Source organism: Grus americana, chromosome 2, assembly GCF_028858705.1.
Source record: "Grus americana isolate bGruAme1 chromosome 2, bGruAme1.mat, whole genome shotgun sequence".
Taxonomy (NCBI): domain Eukaryota; kingdom Metazoa; phylum Chordata; class Aves; order Gruiformes; family Gruidae; genus Grus; species Grus americana.
In genome coordinates this window covers 146,886,803-146,908,229 of record NC_072853.1, presented here as the reverse complement: position 1 = coordinate 146,908,229, position 21,427 = coordinate 146,886,803, and the positions used below count along the sequence as shown (strand labels likewise).

Sequence of the window (21,427 nt, the reverse complement as noted above, 5' to 3'; positions counted from 1 at the left end):
ATATAATGAAAACATGGCTCGAAGTCCCTTTGACTGATCACTGCACCATGGGTGTGATGGGGAGGGTAAATGGAAAGAGCTCCATGCTTCCTCATCTCTCATTGCCCTCCCACACAGTGCCATCTGATTTAATATTTCCACAGAAAGAAATTCCAGTTTAAAGATCCTGCTCTTGTTACCTTTGTTTCCTCCAACATCCCTACATCTCCCCTCCTTTATGCCATGATTCAAAAACTGCCAGGATAATACCCAACATACTCTTTAGATCATGTATCAAATCTGATATCAAATACAAAATAATCAGTCTATGCATTAAAACTGTACAGCTGCCCAAGGAAAAGCATTTTCATCTCTAGTTTAACACAAAACCAACAAGAAACTTACCCAGTGACTGTAATGAACCACACACGAGGGAAAGAAAAACTAGGAACCTGGAGAAACTCATTGCAAATGTAACTTGCTTTTCATTCCTCTATCAGAAGTTGTATTATAAGTTTGGCCGTGTATAAAATCCTTCTGAGTGAGGATAGTAACAGGTCCTTCTCTGTGTCAAAGGGTTGATGGATAAAGCTTTGTACTCTAAATAAGGAAATACCCTGTCACGTGGCATTTTGAAATAACTAGGATGCACATTGCAAACACTGCTCTCTCTGCAGAGTGAGTCGCTTCCAAAAGCTGAAGTCTCCATCCTGGTAACTAGAGGTGGTGACATTGGTCTTTTTCTGGGACTTTGCTAGTATTATATAGGGGTCAGTTGTTGGGGTGCCACATAGGACAGAGCTGTTAAAAAGCAACTTGAGAATTGGTGGCAAGGAACCTGCAGTGAAATATCATCGATTAAGAACTCAGTCTCTTGTTTAACCCTTACTTCTCAGAAACAAAGGGAGACAAACCTCCAGTGGTTCAGTACATCGCTATAATATCACAGCTCTATGTATCTCAAAGAAAGAGAGCAAATTTTAGAGGATCTGAGTATTTAGTGCATTATGAATTATTGCTCACTTTGAGGGCTAAAATTGCTTCTTTTCTGCACTGTTACACTGCTTGCTTTGATCACGGTTTGAGGCTGGGCTGTTTATAACTACTTGTTGAAGATCTGAAAGTGAAGATGTTCAGTGCTATAGGCGAGTAGTAAGCTTCCCTGTAACAGGAGGGAAACTTTTGCCTGGAATACTTTGTTAAGCAAAAGGATGCGTTCATCTATCTGAGAAATTCCTAATGAGGGTGTTCCAGGACAAAGCAAAACATGTGCTAAACTGGAAAAGCTCCTTTTAATCTGTGAGCAAAGTGCTCATCTGAAGACTTATATCGACATTGCAATTCTTTTACAACTATGCTGCAAAGCTGCGCTGGCAAATATTCACATGCAGAGAAGTCCTACTGTTCCTTCTGTCTATTTACGTCGGTGAAATGAAAACTTGTGATAATGAAATTGAAAAAAGCGAGAAGTGAAATAGTCAGTAGTGAGATATAAATAGAAGCTGAACAGAAGATGTCATATGAGGAGCAATTATCTTTGCTTTTATTTATAAACTGCTGGGGAAAATTATTGCAAGAACTGGCTAAAATTGTTGACTGTTAGAAAGTGCTAAGAGAGAAAAATATTTTCAGAAAAAAATGGCTGGATTTCAGTAAAAATAGGAATTGAATAAATTGTTTAATAATAACTATTCTATTTGCAGGTGACATTCAGGGAGAGCTTAGTGTGAGCAAGGCTTGCAAGAGTAGCCCAAAGTCATCAAGCTGAGTGGTGCCGCAGCCAAAAATGGAGTAGGAGAGAAACAGAAGCTGAGTTTTCGGAGTGAAACTATGTTTAGGATACATCTGAAATCACAAAATGAAATGGCTTCAACAGAGTGGATACCAAGGGAAAATACCTGGAGGACACAATTCCTGCCTAGGTTCCTCCTCTACCTTCCCAAGTGCCAGCCACGCTCTGGTCCAAACTGGGCTTTAGTCCCCTTTTTGTCTAAATGGATGCTTGGGAGGATTCGGCTCCCCAGGGCTGCAGGGTGATGATGGGAGGTTAGTGCAGACACTGGGGTAGGCTAAAAGAAGAACTGAGCACATCAGAGCTCATGACAACCCACTTGATGCTGGTTACAAACTTTTTGGGGTCAGTGTCCTGTGCATTGCATTTCATTCAGTGCTAACCAGTGCACCAGTGTGCTAAATTCTTGATTGTATTTAAGCTAAGAAAACAGGAGTCCGGTGCCTAGAAAAGAAATTTCATTACTTTTCATTTTTATTAGTATTTCTTTTAACTTTCTAGCTGTGCAGCCTGAGGCAGGCAGGTTGTTTGCTGGGGCTACCTGCTAATCACTTTTCCCCATAAAGTGTTTAGTGTCTTAATTATATTTGCAGCTCATCTACGTGCTATTTTGTACTGCTTTCCACTGCTTTTCTAACATCTTAAACTCGGGCTTCTTGCAGATTCCTACTACAGTATCATCTGCTGCATTCCTTAGTTTTCAGTTCCTTTTTCTTGCATTTAAAAATGGCAAGTTGGTGCTTATTCAAGCTGAATTCAAAGCGACAGGGAGAGAAGCCCTCCTTGTTATTGACAAAAGAATTATTTTGCAGACAGGAGCACCTCCCTTCCCCTTTCCTCTCACTTGATTCACAGGGAAGTCTGAAGCTGAAAATTATACTAATAAAAACTTTATTTATTTTAAAGCACTAACAAAAAGAACAAAGAATTCAAGAGTGAGAAAATGTTAATTCACGTTAGTGAACATACTACAGTTAACAGTTGTATGATCAGATTGAAAAAAGACCAAAACCTACACCTGAGCTTAATATCCTTCGCTGGTATGAACTGTATTTTCCGTTGCAAAAAATAAAACCAGCAAGGTTTTCTGTCCCAAAGTTATCTAAATATGTGAAGCACTATTTTATAAGGGTAATAGGATACAGCCATAAGGAACGATAAAAGCGCTGGTCTGATGGAGTTAAGTTTGTGGGGCAAAATGAGTTCATGACTGCAACAGAGTTGGGCAGATTTTATTTTTCTGAGTCCTTTGCAGTGTCCACAAAGTCATGGGGATACATTTCTAAATAGTAATCACACTTCATTGAACATTCATTCTCACTAGTTGACTTTTATAGTCCTTCTTCAGTATGTTTATTTGTTCTTGACAAGTTATTTACACTACTAGTGGTTTCGCTAAGGCATTTGAGAACATCTTGACCATTAAAAAACTGCAATATCAATCCATAATTCTGATTTTGTAAAATATGCGTGATACAAAAGAGTGTGCTAGTGCAAAGAGAGAAAAGGGATTTAATTTAAAATTACAGATATCCTCACTAATACATCCTTTAATTTCAGCAAGTAACTGACTCCTCTGAATTGGTACATGCCACAGGACCCATTCTCACCAATTCTTCAGTCACCGACACATCATTTTAGAAGTGTTTCATTGCCAGAATATGTTGATAGTTGGTTTTGTCTCTTTCTCTTGTAGAAATAGACTGACATGCCAGCTCCAAGAAGAGTGAGAACAGCCAAGAAAATGAGTGGCCAAACGGAGACATGAACAGGGGGGTGAGTCTCTTCATTTTTTTCCTTGCCTGAAATGAATGCATATAACTGTGAGAAAACTTAGTAATTTTTTATTCCACATACAACATGAAAAACATGGAGATGTTCTCTCCTGCCTGAACTTGGAGACTGTTTGGTGTAAATCTGAGCCCTGAATTGTTGCTGATCAGTAGCCAGGACACTGTTGCTAAAGCTAACGTGGTTTTAGTGGATGTGTATTACGGTCCTATACAATGCATGCAGTGGATGTTTGCAAGAATTTAATGAAAAGGCATGCTTTATGTATGGATATGGGATGCTAATTATTTGGAAATTAGTTTTACAATATTTTTATGTTACATTTTTTACAATAATACCTATGGAAGAAATTTACATATACATCTATGTAGGTTTTAACAGCCTAGTTAAAGCTCTCTGTGCCTATTCACAAAGTTAGTCACAAGTTGGGTCACTGGTGAGCTCAGGGTTGGCCCTGCAGCAGTCCAGTGGCATGGACACGCGTGGACAGAACATGCGAGTGCTTGGGTGCACATAAAAGGCACCGTGGGATTACCCCGAGTGATTTATAACCATGCACCCCGCTAACCATCAGCAGGACTTGTACCCTAAAAGGGGATGATTTGGGAAAACCCATTTTAAGTTCTTCTTGTATTTAGATTTTTGTTAATTTTCTTATGAAAGCTCTTACCTTTTTGCTGTAGAGGACTCCCACTTGGCTCAACTTCAATGAATATCAGAGAGAAATAATATGGCATTTCATTAGAATTCATAAGTTTGACTGTTTTGCTAAAATTATACAAGGACAAAACACCCTGAAATATTCCGTTGTGTTTATAACATATACATCTGTCATAAAAAGCAAGATAAGTGAGGCAAAAAATATGTTACTAAAGTTTTACCTTCCCATTTAACATTACCAAACTATAATATTCATTGATTTAAATCTTCATATTGTTTTTATATCTCCCAACATTCAAATACTGACTCTTTTCTATGTTCCCCCAAAAACACCTTTTTGTGTTTTTCCTGAAATATTAATTTTAGTTTACTAAGAACAAGATGTACAACTCCGGAGGTTAATTTCACAAGCTCTGCATGTCCAGCAGGATTCTGCTGTTACAATTAAGATTCTTGAATGTCTTCCCTAGAAAATGCCCTCTGAATCAAGGCTGTAATCTTCCCATTTTCCTATGCATAAGAAAGAGACAGAGAAGAAGACAAGACCTTTATAAAATCTCTTTTTTGTTGAAGAGGTGCAAAAAAAGTTTGACACTCAGAAAAGAAGCATTAAACATATTGGATGTTCTTATAAACAAAGAAAAAATATTTTGAATCAAGACTCTCTAAATTATCAAGAAGATATTTCTCCTCTTGGCTGTTTTACATTACACTTTGAAAACATACTTGCTACTCAGAAGAGAAGTTATAAATGCTAAATGTAGAATGTAATGGAAGCAGAGCAGAATATAAAATGAATAGGTACAAAGCAACAGTATTCCCTACTAAGGCAGGAAATAGTTACGTATCAGAGCAACTTATGATTCAATGGATGGATTTTAGTGCTTCCTTATTTTAATACTATATGGGATGGAATATAATTTGGATGTTCTCAGTAAATCTTTTATGGGGATTAACTGATTTACTGCCATAGACGTGTGATGATTTAAGCATGGAAATTAACAGTGCATGGGAGGTGACTGTTTCTTGGTTACATTGCAGTTTGTTTTTTTAATTAAAGACTACATTTGCAAAATTATTAAAAGCTAACCCCAAATTTTCAATTACTTTTCTGGGAACTACTGTGTCTTGTGATGCCCTCAGTATTGAAATCACGTCCTTTCAACTTTTCATCCGAACAAAGGAATCTTAAAACCTGTTTTACAGAGAAAATGAGGTTTTCAGTACAGGACAGAGATGTTCCCCATGATTCACTGGGGACAATGCACAGTGCAGAAGCTGGAAAATTAAACTTGGTCTCACAGCTACTACAAAAGTACAGAGGTTTAAAGATGGCAACCTACCATTTTTTTTAGGTTAGATGGATTTTAACACCTAACTTAAGAGAACGCAACGATAGTGCTTCCTTTCAAACAATTAAATCTTCTATATCTCCACTTGGCAATTCTACGTGTGGTTTTTTACCTCTGAAACATTAGTCTGGCATATACAGTATGGTGTGAAATTTTCCAGAAATGCTGATAAGACAGGTTCTGTGTTGACTTGAAGTTTTCATTTAATAGGGAAGTACTCCTTATATTATTATTGCATCACAAACAGCTGGCCTTTTAGTATCCCTGAAGCATTACTGACTTAAAGGTTGTTGAATCAGGCACAATGTGAAGCCAGTTTTTGACGTTGGGCAGTAATACAGTTTTTGAGTATAACAAGCTTGAAGAGAAAGCTTTATGATGTTGTTGTTATCTCTAGCACAACTACAGGCTGGGCAGAGAATGGATTGAGAGCAGCCTTGCGAAGAAGGACTTGAGGTTGTTGGTTGAAGAAAAGCTCAACATGAGCCAGCAATGTGCGCTTGCAGCCCAGAAAGCCAACCATATCCTGGGCTGCATCAAAAGAAGCGTGGCCAGCAGGTCGAGGGAGGTGATCCTGCCCCTCTACTCCGCTCTCATGAGACCCCACCTGGAGTACTGCATCCAGCTCTGGGGGCCCCAGTACAAGAGAGACATGGAGCTGTTGGAGAGAGTCCAGAGGAGGGCCATGAAGATGGTCAGAGGGCTGGAGCACCTCTCCTGTGAGGACAGGCTGAGAGAGTTGGGCTTGTTCAGCCTGGAGAAGAGAAGGCTTCAGGGAGACCTTAGAGCAGCTTTCCAGTAACTGAAGGGGCTTACAGGAAAGCTGGAGAGGGACAGTTTACAAGGGCATGTAGTGATAGGACAAGAGGTAATGGTTTTAAACTGAAAGAAGGTAGATTTAGGTTAGATATTAGGAAGACATTTTTTACTGTGAGCGTGGTGAGACACTGGAACAGGTTGCCCAGAGAAGCTGTGGATGCCCCCTCCCTGGAAATGTTCAAGGCCAGGTTGGATGAGGCTTTGGGCAACCTGGTCTAGTGGAGGGTGTCCCTGCCTGCAGCAGGGGGGTTGGAACTAGAAGATCTTTGAGGTCCCTTCCAACCCAAACCATTCTATGATTCTATGATTATTCACATTAATTCCTCCTTGCAAGGGTATAATAACTGTTACAATATTTAGTTCCTGGAAAAGTTGTAAGTTTGCACAAGTGTTTGACAGATGCCATACCAATGTGTGTGCTAGGTATTCAAAAGTTTTCTGAAAGGCTCATTCTCAACCTAAGGTGCATACATCATGTTACCATATTCCCATGCGAGTGCAGACAGTGATGTGAAGAGCTCGCAGTCTGCAGAAACAGGCAACTACAAATGTTTAGAAAAGTGGGATGTGCCAAATGAAACTCTTAAAAATTACTTCCAGACATGTGGTGGAGGGCTGCAATAGCTACTAGTAAACAGATCTGCCCTGTCACTAAGGGCTAAGTCATTAAGTCTTACCTTTGGTTTTTTTGCAGATAAATCCTTTTTCAGAAGAGCAATCAGTATTGTCCCAATAACCGGATGGTGCAGTCATTTCAACGCAGTGATGCTCCTCACTGAACTCTTTCTCCTCCCAGTTGACAAAGTCCAGTGCAGCATTATCTAGCCACAACCACTGGCCTAAAGAGCAACATGTATCTCATGGATATTTTAACTCCTTATCTCAGCAAATGACTTAAAAAATGTAATAGTAACCAATTTTTCAGCAGAAGACCAGACCTTTTTTTTGTAAAAATAGAGTTATCCTCAAATTTCTCATATTAGAAAAGCATTTTTTTCAATTAGATATTGAAAGTAAGACATTACCATCTACATTTCGGTGAAGTCCTATCCAGAATCCTCCTACTTTATTTCCAAGTGGTTGTATTGTATGGATCAGAAAGTCAGATTCATCCATGTTTTCTACCGAAACCAAGGTAGCACCTGAAAGGCATTAGCAAGCAAATAACCATAACCTACGTGAGCAACTTACTGGAATGACCTCCTCTTTCATGTCTGTACAAATAATAGCTTTTGAAAGTATTATGCACACTACTTTGTTGGCTTCCCCATTGCTTCTTGTGGAGGACAGAGACCTGGAGGTGCTTAGTGGCTGTGGCCCCCCCATCACTGCCACCAGGATGGTGCCCCGGAAGCCAGGAGCTGATGGGGAGCTCAATGTCTGGAGAGGCTGCAGCCTCTGGGAGCACAGAAGGCTGCACGAAGTCACTTGTGTCAGTTTATTTTCATTGTGCCATATTTAGAATAGCTTGGTAGGTAAAGTATTTCTAATTATTTTTATTCAAATCAATTTTTTTACATTTTTATGTGAGTTTTGTATAAACTTTCATACAAATCTTGTCAGTTGATAATGAAGGCTCTCACCTAACCGAGCACACTCAAGGGAGGCCAGCGCCCAGCTTGTCCCAGCTGATGCTTCAAGGTAGTAGCAGTGGCCGCGGTAAGGGATCCAAGCTCGGAGTTCGGCTGCTTCGGGGCAGTCTCCAGGCAGCTGAGCAGGGTCAGTAGGAGCTATAGCTAAAGAAGCCAGATGGTATGAAATTGATATTGCATTATGAGTAACCTATGAGGTAGGATATGTGTGTAAATAGCATGGGATTTCTCTCACCCGGAACCAATGAATCATTAATACTAGAGTCCCATATTGTATGGCTGTCTAATTTCTGTATGTTGTCACTTTATACGAAGGAGCCATCAGTGGAGCATGTCCCTGCCGAATTAGTCTCTGTTTCCGATCATGCGCGCAACTCTAATTCACTTCCATAAGTCTGCGGTTCTTGCACTGCACGCACAGACCAGTTGTACAGCTGAAAAGTTTAATTCAGAAGCTACCTTCAAGTGGCAAAATCTATCTTGAATCTCACATCAGGAACAGACTGTATTAAGTAGCCTTAAAACCTCAAAGACGGAAAATGACACAATTCTACAAAATCTACAAGCAAACATGCCTCTGCATACCTCTACAAAGAGTTGAAGTCTCATTTACATTCCTAAGGCTCTTACAGCTACATCAGAGCTGCTTTAGCTCCAGCAGTAGTGAATAGGAGTGAAACTCTTGCCGGTATTTTGGCCCAGTGACACCTGTGTGTGTGAACCGGTTGCTGCAGTCCACACGGTCAGAGCACATTCCCAGCACTTGCCTATATTACACACAAGCTCCAGTGTGATTTATGCTCACGCCTCAGAAACAGCAAAATACCTTGAAGATAGAGCTTCATCTTAGGCAAACAGTTATGACCACCATGAAAACTGTGCAGCCGTATCGGTTTGCACAAGAGGCTTTCATGTGCCTGAATTCATATATCATGCATAGCAGACCTCCAAATTCTGCAGGGAGGTGGACATTATCCTGAAGCATAGTTCTCTGAGGGTTTTAGCCCAAGTCAGAGCAAAGTCTCTAGGATTAGGCAGACTAATGAAATTATATATGTTTCATTAAAATTATTACATTCATTTGCTTACCATCTGACATCTTACAAACTGAAAAGTATCTTTCATTGCAGGATGCCGTTTTCCAAGTACCGTCAAGATCTAGGTAGACACAAGCATTTTTCTCCTTTGGTTCCCCTGCTGCCCATTTTGTGTACCTGGTTTTCCAGTTATCGGTCCATTTGTAATAGCTGCCAGTCTGAAAAAAAAGAAGTTCTGTTAACAGAGGGTTTTTTACATAAAAAGCTCTGACACATAAATATAGTGTCCTATGTCTATCTGAGCTTTTCAGCGAAAAAAAAAAAGCCCTGTGCTGCTCTGGGTTTTTAAACACCATGCAATGTTCTGAGCAATGTCACTGGGTGCTCTGAGTTACACAAGAACTACATACACTGTTCAACAATGCATTGCTTTTGGAAGAGCTTTTCTGAAATAACACAAATGTCTACAACTTGGCAAGAAACTCAGTTGAGTCCATCTTAAGTCATTCAGTAAATCCCATATCAAGAGAAGCAATTACAGAGAATTTGTCCCCTCTGCTTTACTTTATTTAAATTAAAACTGGGAACTATTTGGTGAATAAAAATTATTTGACATTAGTCAGTCAAAATAATCTTAAAATATCTCTCTAATACTCATAATAACTTTTATTAATATAATAATAGTTATAAGTAGCCCTCTATATAGCAGGGAGTTAGACATTCAGAATAGCTACTGGTTGCTTCATGATGGCTGCGCATCCTGGCTTGTGACTCTCAGTCTGCACTTTTATTTCTTTTTACCATTTCTAGAGCTTTCTACTTTCATCTTTTGCTTCCTGCTTAGCTTTTTCTGTGACTTTTCACTCCAGCTGGTGCATGAAAGTCTTTGAGTAACTCTAAGGGTCCACTAGAAATCTGCATATACATAGTAAAGCCACTCAGAGTACAGTTGTTTCAGCACTGTTATAAATGGGGCATCCTGCAGGTCTATAAAGAGGAGGAGAGCTTATCAAGCACCTGTACCTCTCATCTGTACAGCACTTACCATATTGCTGTTAAGACCAATCCATACAGGTTTTCCATATTTCAGCATCTGGATCCACAGGAATGAATGGATGTAGGCATCTAAAATGCTGGCAAGTTCTGCAGATTTGTCTTGACAATTTTTTCTGGCCTCTTCCCATTGCATTTCAGAAGAGATGATTGAATAGCTACTGTCACCATAATGGGCAAAGCCAGAGGATGGATTTGTTGTTGGTACTTCAGACTGCGTGGTAACTATGGAGGAAAAACTGAATGCATGAATTTACAACATGCCACTCATCTCTAGCATGGAAGCTATATTAAAAAAATAGGCAAAAATGTCTGGTATTAACAATAAGTCAAAATATTTATTTAAGTTCATGAATAATTTGTTAATTTAAAAAAAAAAAAAAAAAGAAAGAAAACCCCAAACAAAACCAAAACAAAAAAGCCCCCCCAAAAAACTTGTAAAATATGAATGAAAGATCTTTTGGCAGCAGGGATTTGCATAATTACAGTTCTACAGCAGGAGAGTCAACATTCATTATTCATTTTGGTGCAAAAAACCTGAATCAATATTCTTCCACAACAAAGACACGACCAAGAGGCGCAGATTTTAACAGGCGTCATGTGGCATTCAGTAGAAAAGTTAAGACAAGCTCAGAGGCAGTCAGGAGTATGGGGAGATCACTGCAGGAGCATGGGTTTACACTGCATTTAAAGAGGATGCCTAAAAGCCTCATATTTCACTGAGAAGAAATCCATTTCCATTTATTAGTCTCTAGTATTATTCATGATTTAGGTACAAAACCCCAGTTAAGATAGTGATTCCTCTCCAGTAATTTCCATGGAACAAATTGTACTTTAAAAATACTACAGCCTTAAGACTGGTGGAGCTCTGAAAACCTGAGAGACTCAGAATGAGACTCAAAGCTGAAAGAAATCACATCGGTTTATATATTCATCTTATCTAACTGAGATATTTTTTCTATTTAGGAGACTGAGTTAAACAGAACTCACGTGAATCCATCTGACATATATAACCTCTCTCGTTGTCACAGCTATCATCTCTCCATTTCCCATCTGACTTCATGATGAAGACACAATCTGTCTGCAGGAGAGGGGCAGACAGACAGCCGTTACAAAAGGCAATCAGGTGGTGGTGATCTGGAGCTCCTATACTGCTAGAGCAAGCCTGATGGAGAGGAGAGAGGGGAGAGAGGAGAGGGGAAAGGGGAGAGGGGAGGAGCTCATTGAGCACCTATGTAATTAGTTCAAATTTCCTAGGTTTCTGCCAAACAGCTTGATGTGGTATTTATTAGTGACCCCTTAAATTTGAACTTCTACTGGTACCAGTCTAGGTCTGAAAGAAGGTTCTATAAAAAATAATCTTGCCGGTTTTATTAAGAATCCTTTAATGACTACAGAAATGAGTAGGGTACCTATAATGTATCTTTGCAGTTCTGACTTACAATTATGTAGAACTGCTTCAAAACATTTCCATCAATGAGAAAAACAATATAAGAACTATTATTAAAAGCACTAGTCTGGATTTATCTTAACTGAAGACTATCTTGCAGAAAGGAGATACTCTTTACCAGTTGTTTGTAGTCGTTACCAAGTTAGCGCTATCAGATGTCTTCAGTAACTACAAAATTTTCCCTTTACTTCCTTATGTTTAATTGCTTCAAGATTTTCTTCATGGTTCCCCTGATTTCAAGACAGGCCATGACTGTTAGTCAGCATTTCATCCAAGTTTCTCTCTTATGCTGATTTAAACAAGTTTTAGTCATAAGCAAGTTGACTGATGGTAGATGTTAAAGATCTCCAGTGACTGGCTGCCTATCGTTTCCTCAGAAACTACGTGTTTATCTCCTTTGGCGAAGGGATTGAATTTCAGCAGAGAAATAGTCCTTTTATTGAAGATATCCCTTTGTACCATCAGAAACTAGTAAAGCAGTGTGGGACCACATTAGCCAGTAATGGAACATATACAGAGACAAACTAATGTTGAACCAACAACCAAATTTTGGTGTATCATAGCTTTTCTATGTTTGATGTTGCAACTTTAATGTTTGTGGTAATGCAGCTTGTGGGGGAACTGATGTAGTATATGCCTCTCTGGGCTTTACAGAGCTGGTATTTTGCCATAGGTCAGATGGAAAGCACAAGTCCCTCTTCTTCAGAAGTCCCTCTGCCAAACATTTTTGGAGTATTTCAGATCGTTTGCAGGTGATTTGCTAAGCCCCATTCTGCTTACAAAAGGACTTGTTTCAGCCTCTTGTTATTGCTGCTGTAACTTCACTTTTAGGAAAATCACCTAGCTGCCTAAGATATACAGGTTACTTGAATTTCCTATACCTCCACAGTGATGTCTGTCAAGCTTTCGAATTCATAATAGTCAAAGTAGCTTTGTTTCCGTTCTGGTGCACCATTAACCCAGTTGGTATAGGAAACGGTGCTTCCATCTGTCCAAAGAAATGTGAACTCTTCATTGATATCATTCATCCCAATCCAAACATTAGCTGTGGCATCCTTTAAATGATAGAGGAGGAAAGCTGGAGGGAGACAAAGATTTCTCATTAAGTAAAGCTCATCATGACTTACCCAAAACAGGAAAAATGTGCGCAAGCCCAGAACTGGCACCATACTAAAAGAATGACTTTTCCCACTACAGAGCCCATCCACCTTTAACTAAGTGTTTAGATAAGCATCTGTAGGAATATATGCTGCACAAGCATTAAGGTTGAAAAAAATAGCCAAAAAGAAAGCTCTGGAGCAAATTAGAAAATGTCCCGTTTCCCACTGTGTATACACATGTAGTACTCCAGCAAATCATACAGCCAGTGAGAGAGACAGAAAATACAGATGTCTGACAGTTTGAGGGATCCCTGCAACCACACTCAAAACAGACTGGAAGTTTCATGAAAACTGAGCAACTGAAAGAACTAGAAACACACACTTTGTTTCTTATACACAATAATTTAGCTATTGTTTCACACTTTGGAGATAAAATGAAGCATAAACTGACCTCCCTAATAGGCAATTTTCTGCAGATAATCCCATAATTTATTTTGGAGAGTATAGGAATTTCTTTAGTGAGAGATTAATATTTTTTTTCTTTCAATAGAGCCCATATATGTACCTTGCACTTGTTCATTTGGTATGCTAGCCAGGTTTCCTCCCAAATTGAAACAAGCATCTCGTGCAGCATGCCACATGAGCTTTCTTGTTATATTGGAAGCAAATATTTTGAAACACTGGAAAAAAAAGCAAGCACTTCATTCGAACTAGCAAAGATGGGAATTGTATGTGACTAATATCAATTACTATAGGATGCACATTTCTCCACAAAAAGAAATCAGGGCTAGAATAGGTGACAGAGCTCAAGAGTAGAAAGTATGTATGTCTACCCAGGCAGATATTTAGCCCCTCTCATTGCACAAGGTGTAATCCAGGAGTCGGAGTCTAGTATCATCTGGACTGGCTGTAATGATGTCAAGTACATAATCCCTTTCCACATTTTCATCTGCCTGTTTCATGCAATAACAGAGGGATCATTTAAAACCAAGAAAATGTGGCTTCGAGTGACACAGCTGCAGGGAATGATCTCTACTGTGCCTTGTCCTGCTTCCAATGACTGTGGTTACAACTGTTCATCCCACCAAAGCATATGAAATATCCTTGGACACACTGACCTCACATTCTGAGGATGTGATAGTAGCACAGCGTGTATAAAGTAGACCAAACAACCTTTGGCAAACGGAGCTTCAACTCAAATTGGTACAAATTCTTTTGTTACAGCAATGAGAATTTCCAAATCATGTCTGAATGTAAAACTCTACTCAAAACTGTTGTAGTTTGGCATGATCTTTCTGAACTCAAAGATTTGGGAACCCTGTACAAGCCAAAGGGATTGCTCAAATACATTCTCTCTAAATCATTCCACCTGAAGGTTTGATTTTTTCTTTCCAAGACTGAGCATTACAAATTTCAGTTTCTAAAATAAATATGTAAAACAGGACAAGACAGGTTTTCTTAAACAGTAACTGTATTTTAAGCCTGTGCAAACTATGTTCTCTGAAATTTATTCAGCATACATCTACTTTTACTGTATTTCTCTGCAAAGTTAAATATCTCTAGTCACCTCCAAAAAAGCCCAACCAACCAGCCAGCATGTTCTGACTGGATAATTACTCTCCAGATTTATTTTATAATCATAAAAGCCCATATTTTTTGCAGTTCTTTTTTTCAGTTCCACTGCTTTACAGAATTTACTGAAGATACTTGTTGACATACCTTGTTGTTAAAGAAAACCCAACTTTCTGGACATCCTCCAGGAGGCAATGGAGAAGCAAATGTTGAATTAATAGAACTGTTATGTTTTTCACATACAAATTTATTGGAGGAACCACAGTTTACATCATTCCACAAGCCTAAAAATAATTAGATTGAATAAGCAAGTTAAGATGTTTTAGTATTTGTAACAATAATTTATCACTTCTTATTCTGAGTTAGAAAGAGGCTAATCTCTACTGTTCAGACCATAAAAGTAAGACAGCCATGCACTACGTTTATGCACTCAACTATTTTTTACAAACAGAAGATGTTTATGGACTTTAGCTGCTCAGCACTGTTAGTTACTGGGCTACCATCTAGGAATTGAATAAAGGACTGGGAAGAAAGGGCCAGTAACTCAGAAAAAATTCTCTGGTCATCAATTAACTTCATTCTACTTTCTCTATGCTCCCCACCCTTATCCATCAAAGAGTCTGAGCAGGAAAATTACAGGAGAGAGAAGATGAGAAAAAAAAAAAAAGAATTATAAATTTTTTTTTTTAGCAGAACACAATGTTGTCTGTTTTATATTTCAGGCTGCAGTTTGATCTGAAGGCAAAGTAACCATGGCAGCTTTGAATGAGCCAGTTGAAGCTCTAATAGTAGCACAGCTGTAGCCCCTTGTGCTTAATTTCATTTCATAGAATCATAGGACGGTTTGGGTTGGAAGAGATATACACCAGCTGCTATTACAGTCAATAGAGAGCTAGGGCAGGATTCATTTGTCTAAACAGAGGTGCTTAGCACCGTTTGAGAGGCTATGCAAGGTACCTGCAGAGACCTGGCAGATATGGCACTGGTTCTGAGGGAAACTTACAGTCAGGTGGGGTAGCTCTAGGACATCGCAGGTGGCTAGTCACTACATGTAGGCAGCTGAATACTGTGCTAAATATTAGACTCAATTGCTCTTCAGGTAGCGCTGGCTGTGCAGGTGAGATCTCCATTGGCCCATAATGAGACTTCAGAGGTCTAGCTCACATTACCTACATTTTGTTGTCAACTCGAGCTTATGGTCCAATCCAGTTGCCTACATGCAAACTTCTAGCATCATCTGAGACAAGCTCAGGAATGCTGAGCCACCTATGCAGAGCTGGTAGATATGGCAGGGACTGGTGGGATAGCTGCCCCTTTCTGGATCAACAACTGAAGACGGAGGGATGCCTCTCAATCAGACCAGATGCCTATGTTTAGAAAAGTGAATCTTGTTCTTGGTGTCTTCATATAAAGGCAGAATTTCATGTGGGACTGCAGAGTGAATTCTTTATAAAACATAACTGAGAGATTGATTTCCTTATGCATATGTTACTAAATTCCTATTAGCCTCAGCTGAGTTACAGAAATACAACCAAGAGGAAAAATTAGCTCTAGAATTTGCAAGATATTTACATTTAAGAGTACTTATAAGCATGTAAGACAGTCTTAGGTCATTAGATGCATTTGTCTCTCTCCTCATTGGTTTGTACCTTCCTGCAGCTGTCATAAACGTTTTCTTAAGTTCATAGGAGTCAAGACAGAGCTCACTCAACTTTTTACTTAGAGAAGCAGTGAAAAGCCCTGTAAAAAGGTGCAATATCAATCTTATAAATCCAGAGACATCTGCATTAAATTATACATTAAATCTCCCCATTCTAAGGACATAGACTCTTCCATGACTGGTGGTTACACCAGTTACTGCATCTTGTTGGCTTGTCACTGGAATGGAATTGCAGAAAACAGCCGTAAAAGACTGTGTGACAGCTAACAGCAGAAGTTATATCTAAGCAGATACAAGAAAAATCTAATAGTTCAGCCTTGTTACTTACCTTGCTTTGACAACATTACCACACAATTTTCCTCATTATTTGCAAAGTTGGGTTCATTAGGAGCCCAGGCCACATAGGTAACTGGAGTCCCATCTATCCAGCTTAAAGAAAAGATACACAAATAGTTATCAATTAATACACTTGCATTGTGAGATGAAAATCCTAATTAACATGTCACCCTTAATGAGGTCCATATGCATTAATGGGGTCTGGCTAAAACTGGAAGGACTGTTACAGATTTTCCTCTCCTTACCTAATTATTCTAACTTGAAGAAATTCATGTGAAATATTACTGGTTGCAAAATAAAAAAACACCAAGCGTGTTTTCTGTTAATAGGCAGGAGTGATCAGACATCAATTAATAACAGAAACTATTTTCACTTAGCCATAACATGTAATACAGAGAAGAATATGAAGAGTTTTATTTATCTTAACTGTTTTCATTTTATCACCTAGTTAATATTATACTTCTTAGTCTGAGCATTCCTGATATTTTCATGGATGCAAACAAGAACAAAAATACTGTTCTGTGGATTTTACCCTGAAGAGAAACATCTCCATAGGTTATTTCTATTAAGTCTTGTGCCTGGAAACTAATGGACATTCTGTCAGCTTTTCTGAAGTATCAAAATTGACATTTTTTCTTTATGCTTACACGCTTTTTATTTTAATACATTACCATCGAAGGAAGAAGAGGTTGGCACTGCATTTTAATCAATACTTCAGAATTTAGGTTACTCAGGCTGAAGTGGGAAACAAGTTCATCTCCCTCCTCTGTCTGTTGCTGCTGATGATACACTTGATCTAAAGGAGATGCTCCTTGGACCCAAGCGATGCCCTGTCTCCCTCATTTGAGTCCTAAATCATGCACTGTTAGAATCATGCACTGACTTGGTCACTACCAGCTTGTCTCTCCCCACTCATCTTCTGCCCTTTCCAAAGTTAGTGATTTACAGACACTCAATAGTGGCATTAGAATAGAAGATTAAATTCAAATCTCCTCTAAACCTGTGTCATGTCAAGATTAGAAGCATGGTCTTTCACCTCTCACCTGTGTCCTAACTAGCAGATGGGAAGGAAGGCAGTGTCAGTATCATGCTTTTAAACTCAAAACTAAAGTAAAAGATACTTATTTGTGTGTTGGTCTTTTTGCAATACTTGCTAGTTTTACTGTACTGTAAACTTCTGCTGACTTTTCTCCTGGAACAGGAGAGGCTACCTTAAAAATCTCTGTCAGAAGCAACTTTTTACTCATTGTTCACATCTTCCTAATTCTGGAGGACCTCTCTGAAGCTATGATATAGAGACAGCATAAGATAGCTAGACTTTATGATATGAAGCGTATTTTAAGTATGCGTGTGTGGTTATAGGCATAAAATCCAGCATAGTAAAATATCACTCCAATTTCTGGGGCAAATCTTTGAAAGAAACTTGAAAATGCATGTATGGAGGGTACATCTGCCAAGCCTTTGGGTGAGTGTTTACTCAAGAAATCATGTTCTTTTCCTATCTCTTTTTTTGAAATACTATTGGACTTTAGAATATTCTAGGACTATTCCGTTCTGATTTGTACTCATTATGTGGAACTGCCCTCAGCCCTTGAAAACAACACATTTAGTACCTCCAGCTACATAAAATACTGTATTTGTTTCTACACATTAAGAGCTGCAGCCATCATCTTAACTTACCTAAACTTTTTATCAAGACTCACTTTTAGACCAATGAAGTATCCTCTTGACTGACTCCAGAATCCCTCCTAAACCAGAAAGATACTATTATAATTTTTAAAAAATAAATAATCAAACCACAAACTTTGGAGTAAAACAAGCAGCAATAGTTGTGCCATTGATTAGGTTCACAGAGCAGTCACTGAATTTGACAGCAGTAAAGCACGTGCTCACAGTTAAGCGCAGCGATGTGTTTACACACTCGGGCACAGAAGCCAGGTCTTTATCTGCAGCATCAGAGCTGAGTCCTGCGGCGCTGAGGGCCCTTAGGATGGGGCAGGAGACAAGCAGATCTGGGGTCAGACTCTGGTACACATCTTTCATTCTCCCTCCAGGACTGCAGCACCCTCTCATGCCGACGTCAAGTCTCCCTCTCACACCAGCTGCTTCCCACGCCGGCACGGCTAGCCCCTACCCACATCGCTCTTCCCACCAGCCTGCGTCACCACCTCAGCACAGCTGGCGCGGAGCAGGAGAGACCAAACTCTCTGGGACCAAAGGGTGCCTCTGGGGGAAATTTCATAGTTCTCATCTCAGGTGGATTTCCTTAGTGAAAATGCTGATGGCTCGACTTCTGAGACAAGTTTGCAAGCAGATTGTCAAAAGCATTTCTACCTTAGGCTGTCTGTTTATAATGATTCTTACCTTTTCTTTTAGAGCTCTCTGTAGGAACCTTCTCTCACTATTACTGCTAACAACAGCCAGGTCTGCAGAATTCATCCTGCAAAACTCTTGGGCTTTTTCCATGGATACAGATTCTTTGCTGATGTAGTAGAGCTTATCTTCATATATGACCCATCCATCCGCAGTGGTTTTATACACTGGAAAATAAATAAGGTAGCCTTAAATTCTGTATCTGCAGAACACAAATCTCATTTTAGAATAATAATTTTGATAAAAAATAACGAACAAGTGAATAAATGTACACAAAAACCTACCATACATGTCAGGTGGTTCAGATTTTAATGGCACTCCTGCAAAACAAGGGAATAGAAGATGTGACACACCTCTGCAGTGTGTTTTACGATGTAGCTTCTGACTGCAAGGAGCAGGGTGAGGAATAGAGCAGGATTCTGCACTCCTTTGCCATTGACTAGAAAGCAGGCTTAACCACATATTTCAGCTACACATTATGCAATATGCATGGTCATCTACTTATAATTTTGTATCATAAGCTCTGCTTCACATCAACAAAGTCATAGTTTTGGCTGAATCACATTCCTGCGCAGACCAATGTAAGGGAAAATTGCTCTTCCAGTCTTTAAGCCACTGTAGGTTTATCTGAAACACTTTAAACTTTGGGTTTACAGCTCCTTTACTGATCAATCAGTAGACATTCCACAATCCTCCAGAGGGGTCTTCTTATCAAGAGGGAGAAAATTTCCACTACATTTACTTTAGCTCTGTCAAAAAAAATTTTCTCAGCCCCAAATATTCATAAGCAAAAGGAACTATTAATATATATACTGACTGTGAATTATTTCTGGTTCTGATAGGAAAAGAATTGCCACTGCTTTGAACCATTGCTTTTCCAAAAGCAGCTGAATCCTGAATAATGTTAAAGGAGAACTTGGAGCACCACTAAATCTTTGGTGTGCAAACACATTGTACTTGGTTTTTAGCTTTACCTGTATTTGTGTAAAAAACAGTATTGTAAGGAATTCACAACTCCTTACTTCCTACATTACAAAAATATAAGCAAAGCTTCTTAGTATTCAGAAAGCTGGCAATCTATGAAACCCTCACAAACACATGGATTATTTATACATCCTAATTTACGTGAAGAAATACATTTATTTATTCTCATTATCTATCATTGAAAAATCCTGACCTGTGTTATATTAGGCAATGCTCTTGACCTCCATTTGGAAAAAGTAGTTCTTCATAATTTTGTGTCTTTCTCCAGCAACTTATATTAAAAAGCAACTACTTATAAAGTTATTCAAGCTCCTTTCTTAAAGAGAAGAATAAACCTACCTTTTTTTATCTGACAAACCCAGTTAAGCTGTACCTCACAGACTGAAAGAAACCATTGTTTAGAATAAGTCCCACCGTTGAGTGCGCCACAGAGCTTGTATCCTCCTGAATTTCTTGGACTATCGTCCCAGTTTGTGTACCTAACCTATAGAAGAAATCAGCTTTGTTACTCTTTCCATCTGCTTCAGTAGTTGTCCTCTCCATTGGCAAACAGAAACAAACTGGTTTTGTCTGAAAGATTCTGTCTCTCACTAAAAAGAGGTGCAAATAGAGGGAAAGCAATAGGTATAAGAATTTGTACAGTGGGGCAATGATGTCAGTGATCAGGAGATCAGGTTGTCTTGCCATGGAGGACTTTTCCTTTCGTTTGGTCCTCAAGACCTAGACACAGCCAGAGTAGAAACAGGCAAATGGACTGTTTCTAATGAACTTCACTGAGCTATGAACTTCACTCCCATTACACTCATGCTAATCATGTGCAAACAAGGTAGTTTTCCTTTCATCAGCTGTGACCCGGTTCAAGATTATATTGTCCAACAGCCATCCGGTGGCAGTGACAGTATTGTGCATGGATTCAGTATTCACATCTTCCCTTCCCTGTGGTTAATGAGGATGGGAGTGTGGCTTTTGGGAGGGAAGTCATGTCCTTCAAACCTAGTGGAGTTACCTCTGAAGAAACTAACATGCAAAATGGAAGGGAGAACCATTTGATATAACCTACTTGGGATTTTCAAAAAGTTCTTGGTAAGATCCCTTCTAAAACTTTCATGGAAACTAATGTGTGACAGGATAAAAGGAAAGGTCCTTGCTTGGGTTAAATAACAGGGAATAGCAAGCAGGAGTAAAGGGAGGGTGGAATCCTGCACGAACATTTCACACATCTGTGGATACTTAAGTGGGCTTGAGAGATGACTGGATAAATTCATGGAAATAAATACATTAAGATTACAGATCTGAGCTCCAGTTCCGAAAGACCCAGAGCCATCACTTAATGGGGCATGCAGGAGTATACTGGGAAATATGCTTGCTATTTGATTAGCTCTTAAGATGCTTCTCGGCACTGCCAGAGGCAGGATACAGGATCCAGTATGACTAATTTTTATGTTCTGACAATATGTGTTCATATTATATTCTTGGAAAAGAAAATATGTTGGAGTGCTGTGCAGAAAGCTATAGATCCTGATGAGATACAGATTATTTCCATTATTCAATTGTGTTGCCATGATTTTACTCATGACAATAAAGGTTAACAGCCATTGAAATAACTGCAGAATTAGTGTTTTCTTTGATGAGGATGACAGTAAAAACACAGAAAGTACATGTACAAACCCCAAAACAATTTAAGCGAACAAATTTAATGAAAAATTAAAATACTCACTGGAGAGCCATCACTCCAGGCAAATCCTTCATCTGGATTCAAGGAAAATATACCGAGCCAAACTTCTTGAAAGCTACAGCGAGTGGCACTGACAGAAATTACAAGGCAGAGCAGTGTGTAAACATCAACACAAAAAACATCCAGAAACACATCATTAAAC

The 21,427-nt window shown here is 39.1% G+C and overlaps 2 protein-coding genes across 6 annotated transcripts in view; both read right to left on the bottom strand.

Moving 5' to 3' along the window:
• The window catches only part of LOC129202283 (macrophage mannose receptor 1-like), a 33,827-nt gene extending 33,276 nt beyond the window's left edge, over positions 1-551 (bottom strand). For 2 of the 3 annotated variants that reach the window (XR_008575667.1, XM_054814767.1), the window contains exon 1: positions 385-546. Coding sequence is in view for 2 of the 3 variants with exons in the window: in XM_054814767.1 (XP_054670742.1) it covers positions 385-445 (61 nt within the window). In the remaining variant the exon portion in view is untranslated. Of the gene's footprint in view, positions 1-384 lie in introns of all 3 variants that reach the window. The other variant, XM_054814766.1, reaches the window with a different exon arrangement.
• A 2,168-nt stretch (positions 552-2,719) lies between these two features.
• LOC129202281 (macrophage mannose receptor 1-like) overlaps positions 2,720-21,427 on the bottom strand; it is a 33,750-nt gene continuing 15,042 nt past the window's right edge. For 2 of the 3 annotated variants that reach the window (XM_054814758.1, XM_054814761.1), the window contains 17 exons: positions 21,268-21,355; positions 19,890-20,034; positions 18,851-18,886; positions 18,558-18,733; positions 17,874-17,941; positions 16,186-16,286; positions 14,345-14,481; positions 13,191-13,305; positions 12,407-12,603; positions 11,066-11,240; positions 10,068-10,300; positions 9,075-9,240; positions 7,977-8,129; positions 7,419-7,535; positions 7,071-7,232; positions 4,233-4,265; positions 2,720-3,573 (listed from right to left, as the gene is read on the bottom strand). In XM_054814758.1, coding sequence (XP_054670733.1) covers positions 3,404-3,573; positions 4,233-4,265; positions 7,071-7,232; positions 7,419-7,535; positions 7,977-8,129; positions 9,075-9,240; positions 10,068-10,300; positions 11,066-11,240; positions 12,407-12,603; positions 13,191-13,305; positions 14,345-14,481; positions 16,186-16,286; positions 17,874-17,941; positions 18,558-18,733; positions 18,851-18,886; positions 19,890-20,034; positions 21,268-21,355 — 2,272 coding nt within the window. In that variant the 3' untranslated portion in view covers positions 2,720-3,403. The remainder of the gene's footprint in view (positions 3,574-4,232; positions 4,266-7,070; positions 7,233-7,418; positions 7,536-7,976; positions 8,130-9,074; positions 9,241-10,067; positions 10,301-11,065; positions 11,241-12,406; positions 12,604-13,190; positions 13,306-14,344; positions 14,482-16,185; positions 16,287-17,873; positions 17,942-18,557; positions 18,734-18,850; positions 18,887-19,889; positions 20,035-21,267; positions 21,356-21,427) is intronic. The other variant, XM_054814760.1, reaches the window with a different exon arrangement.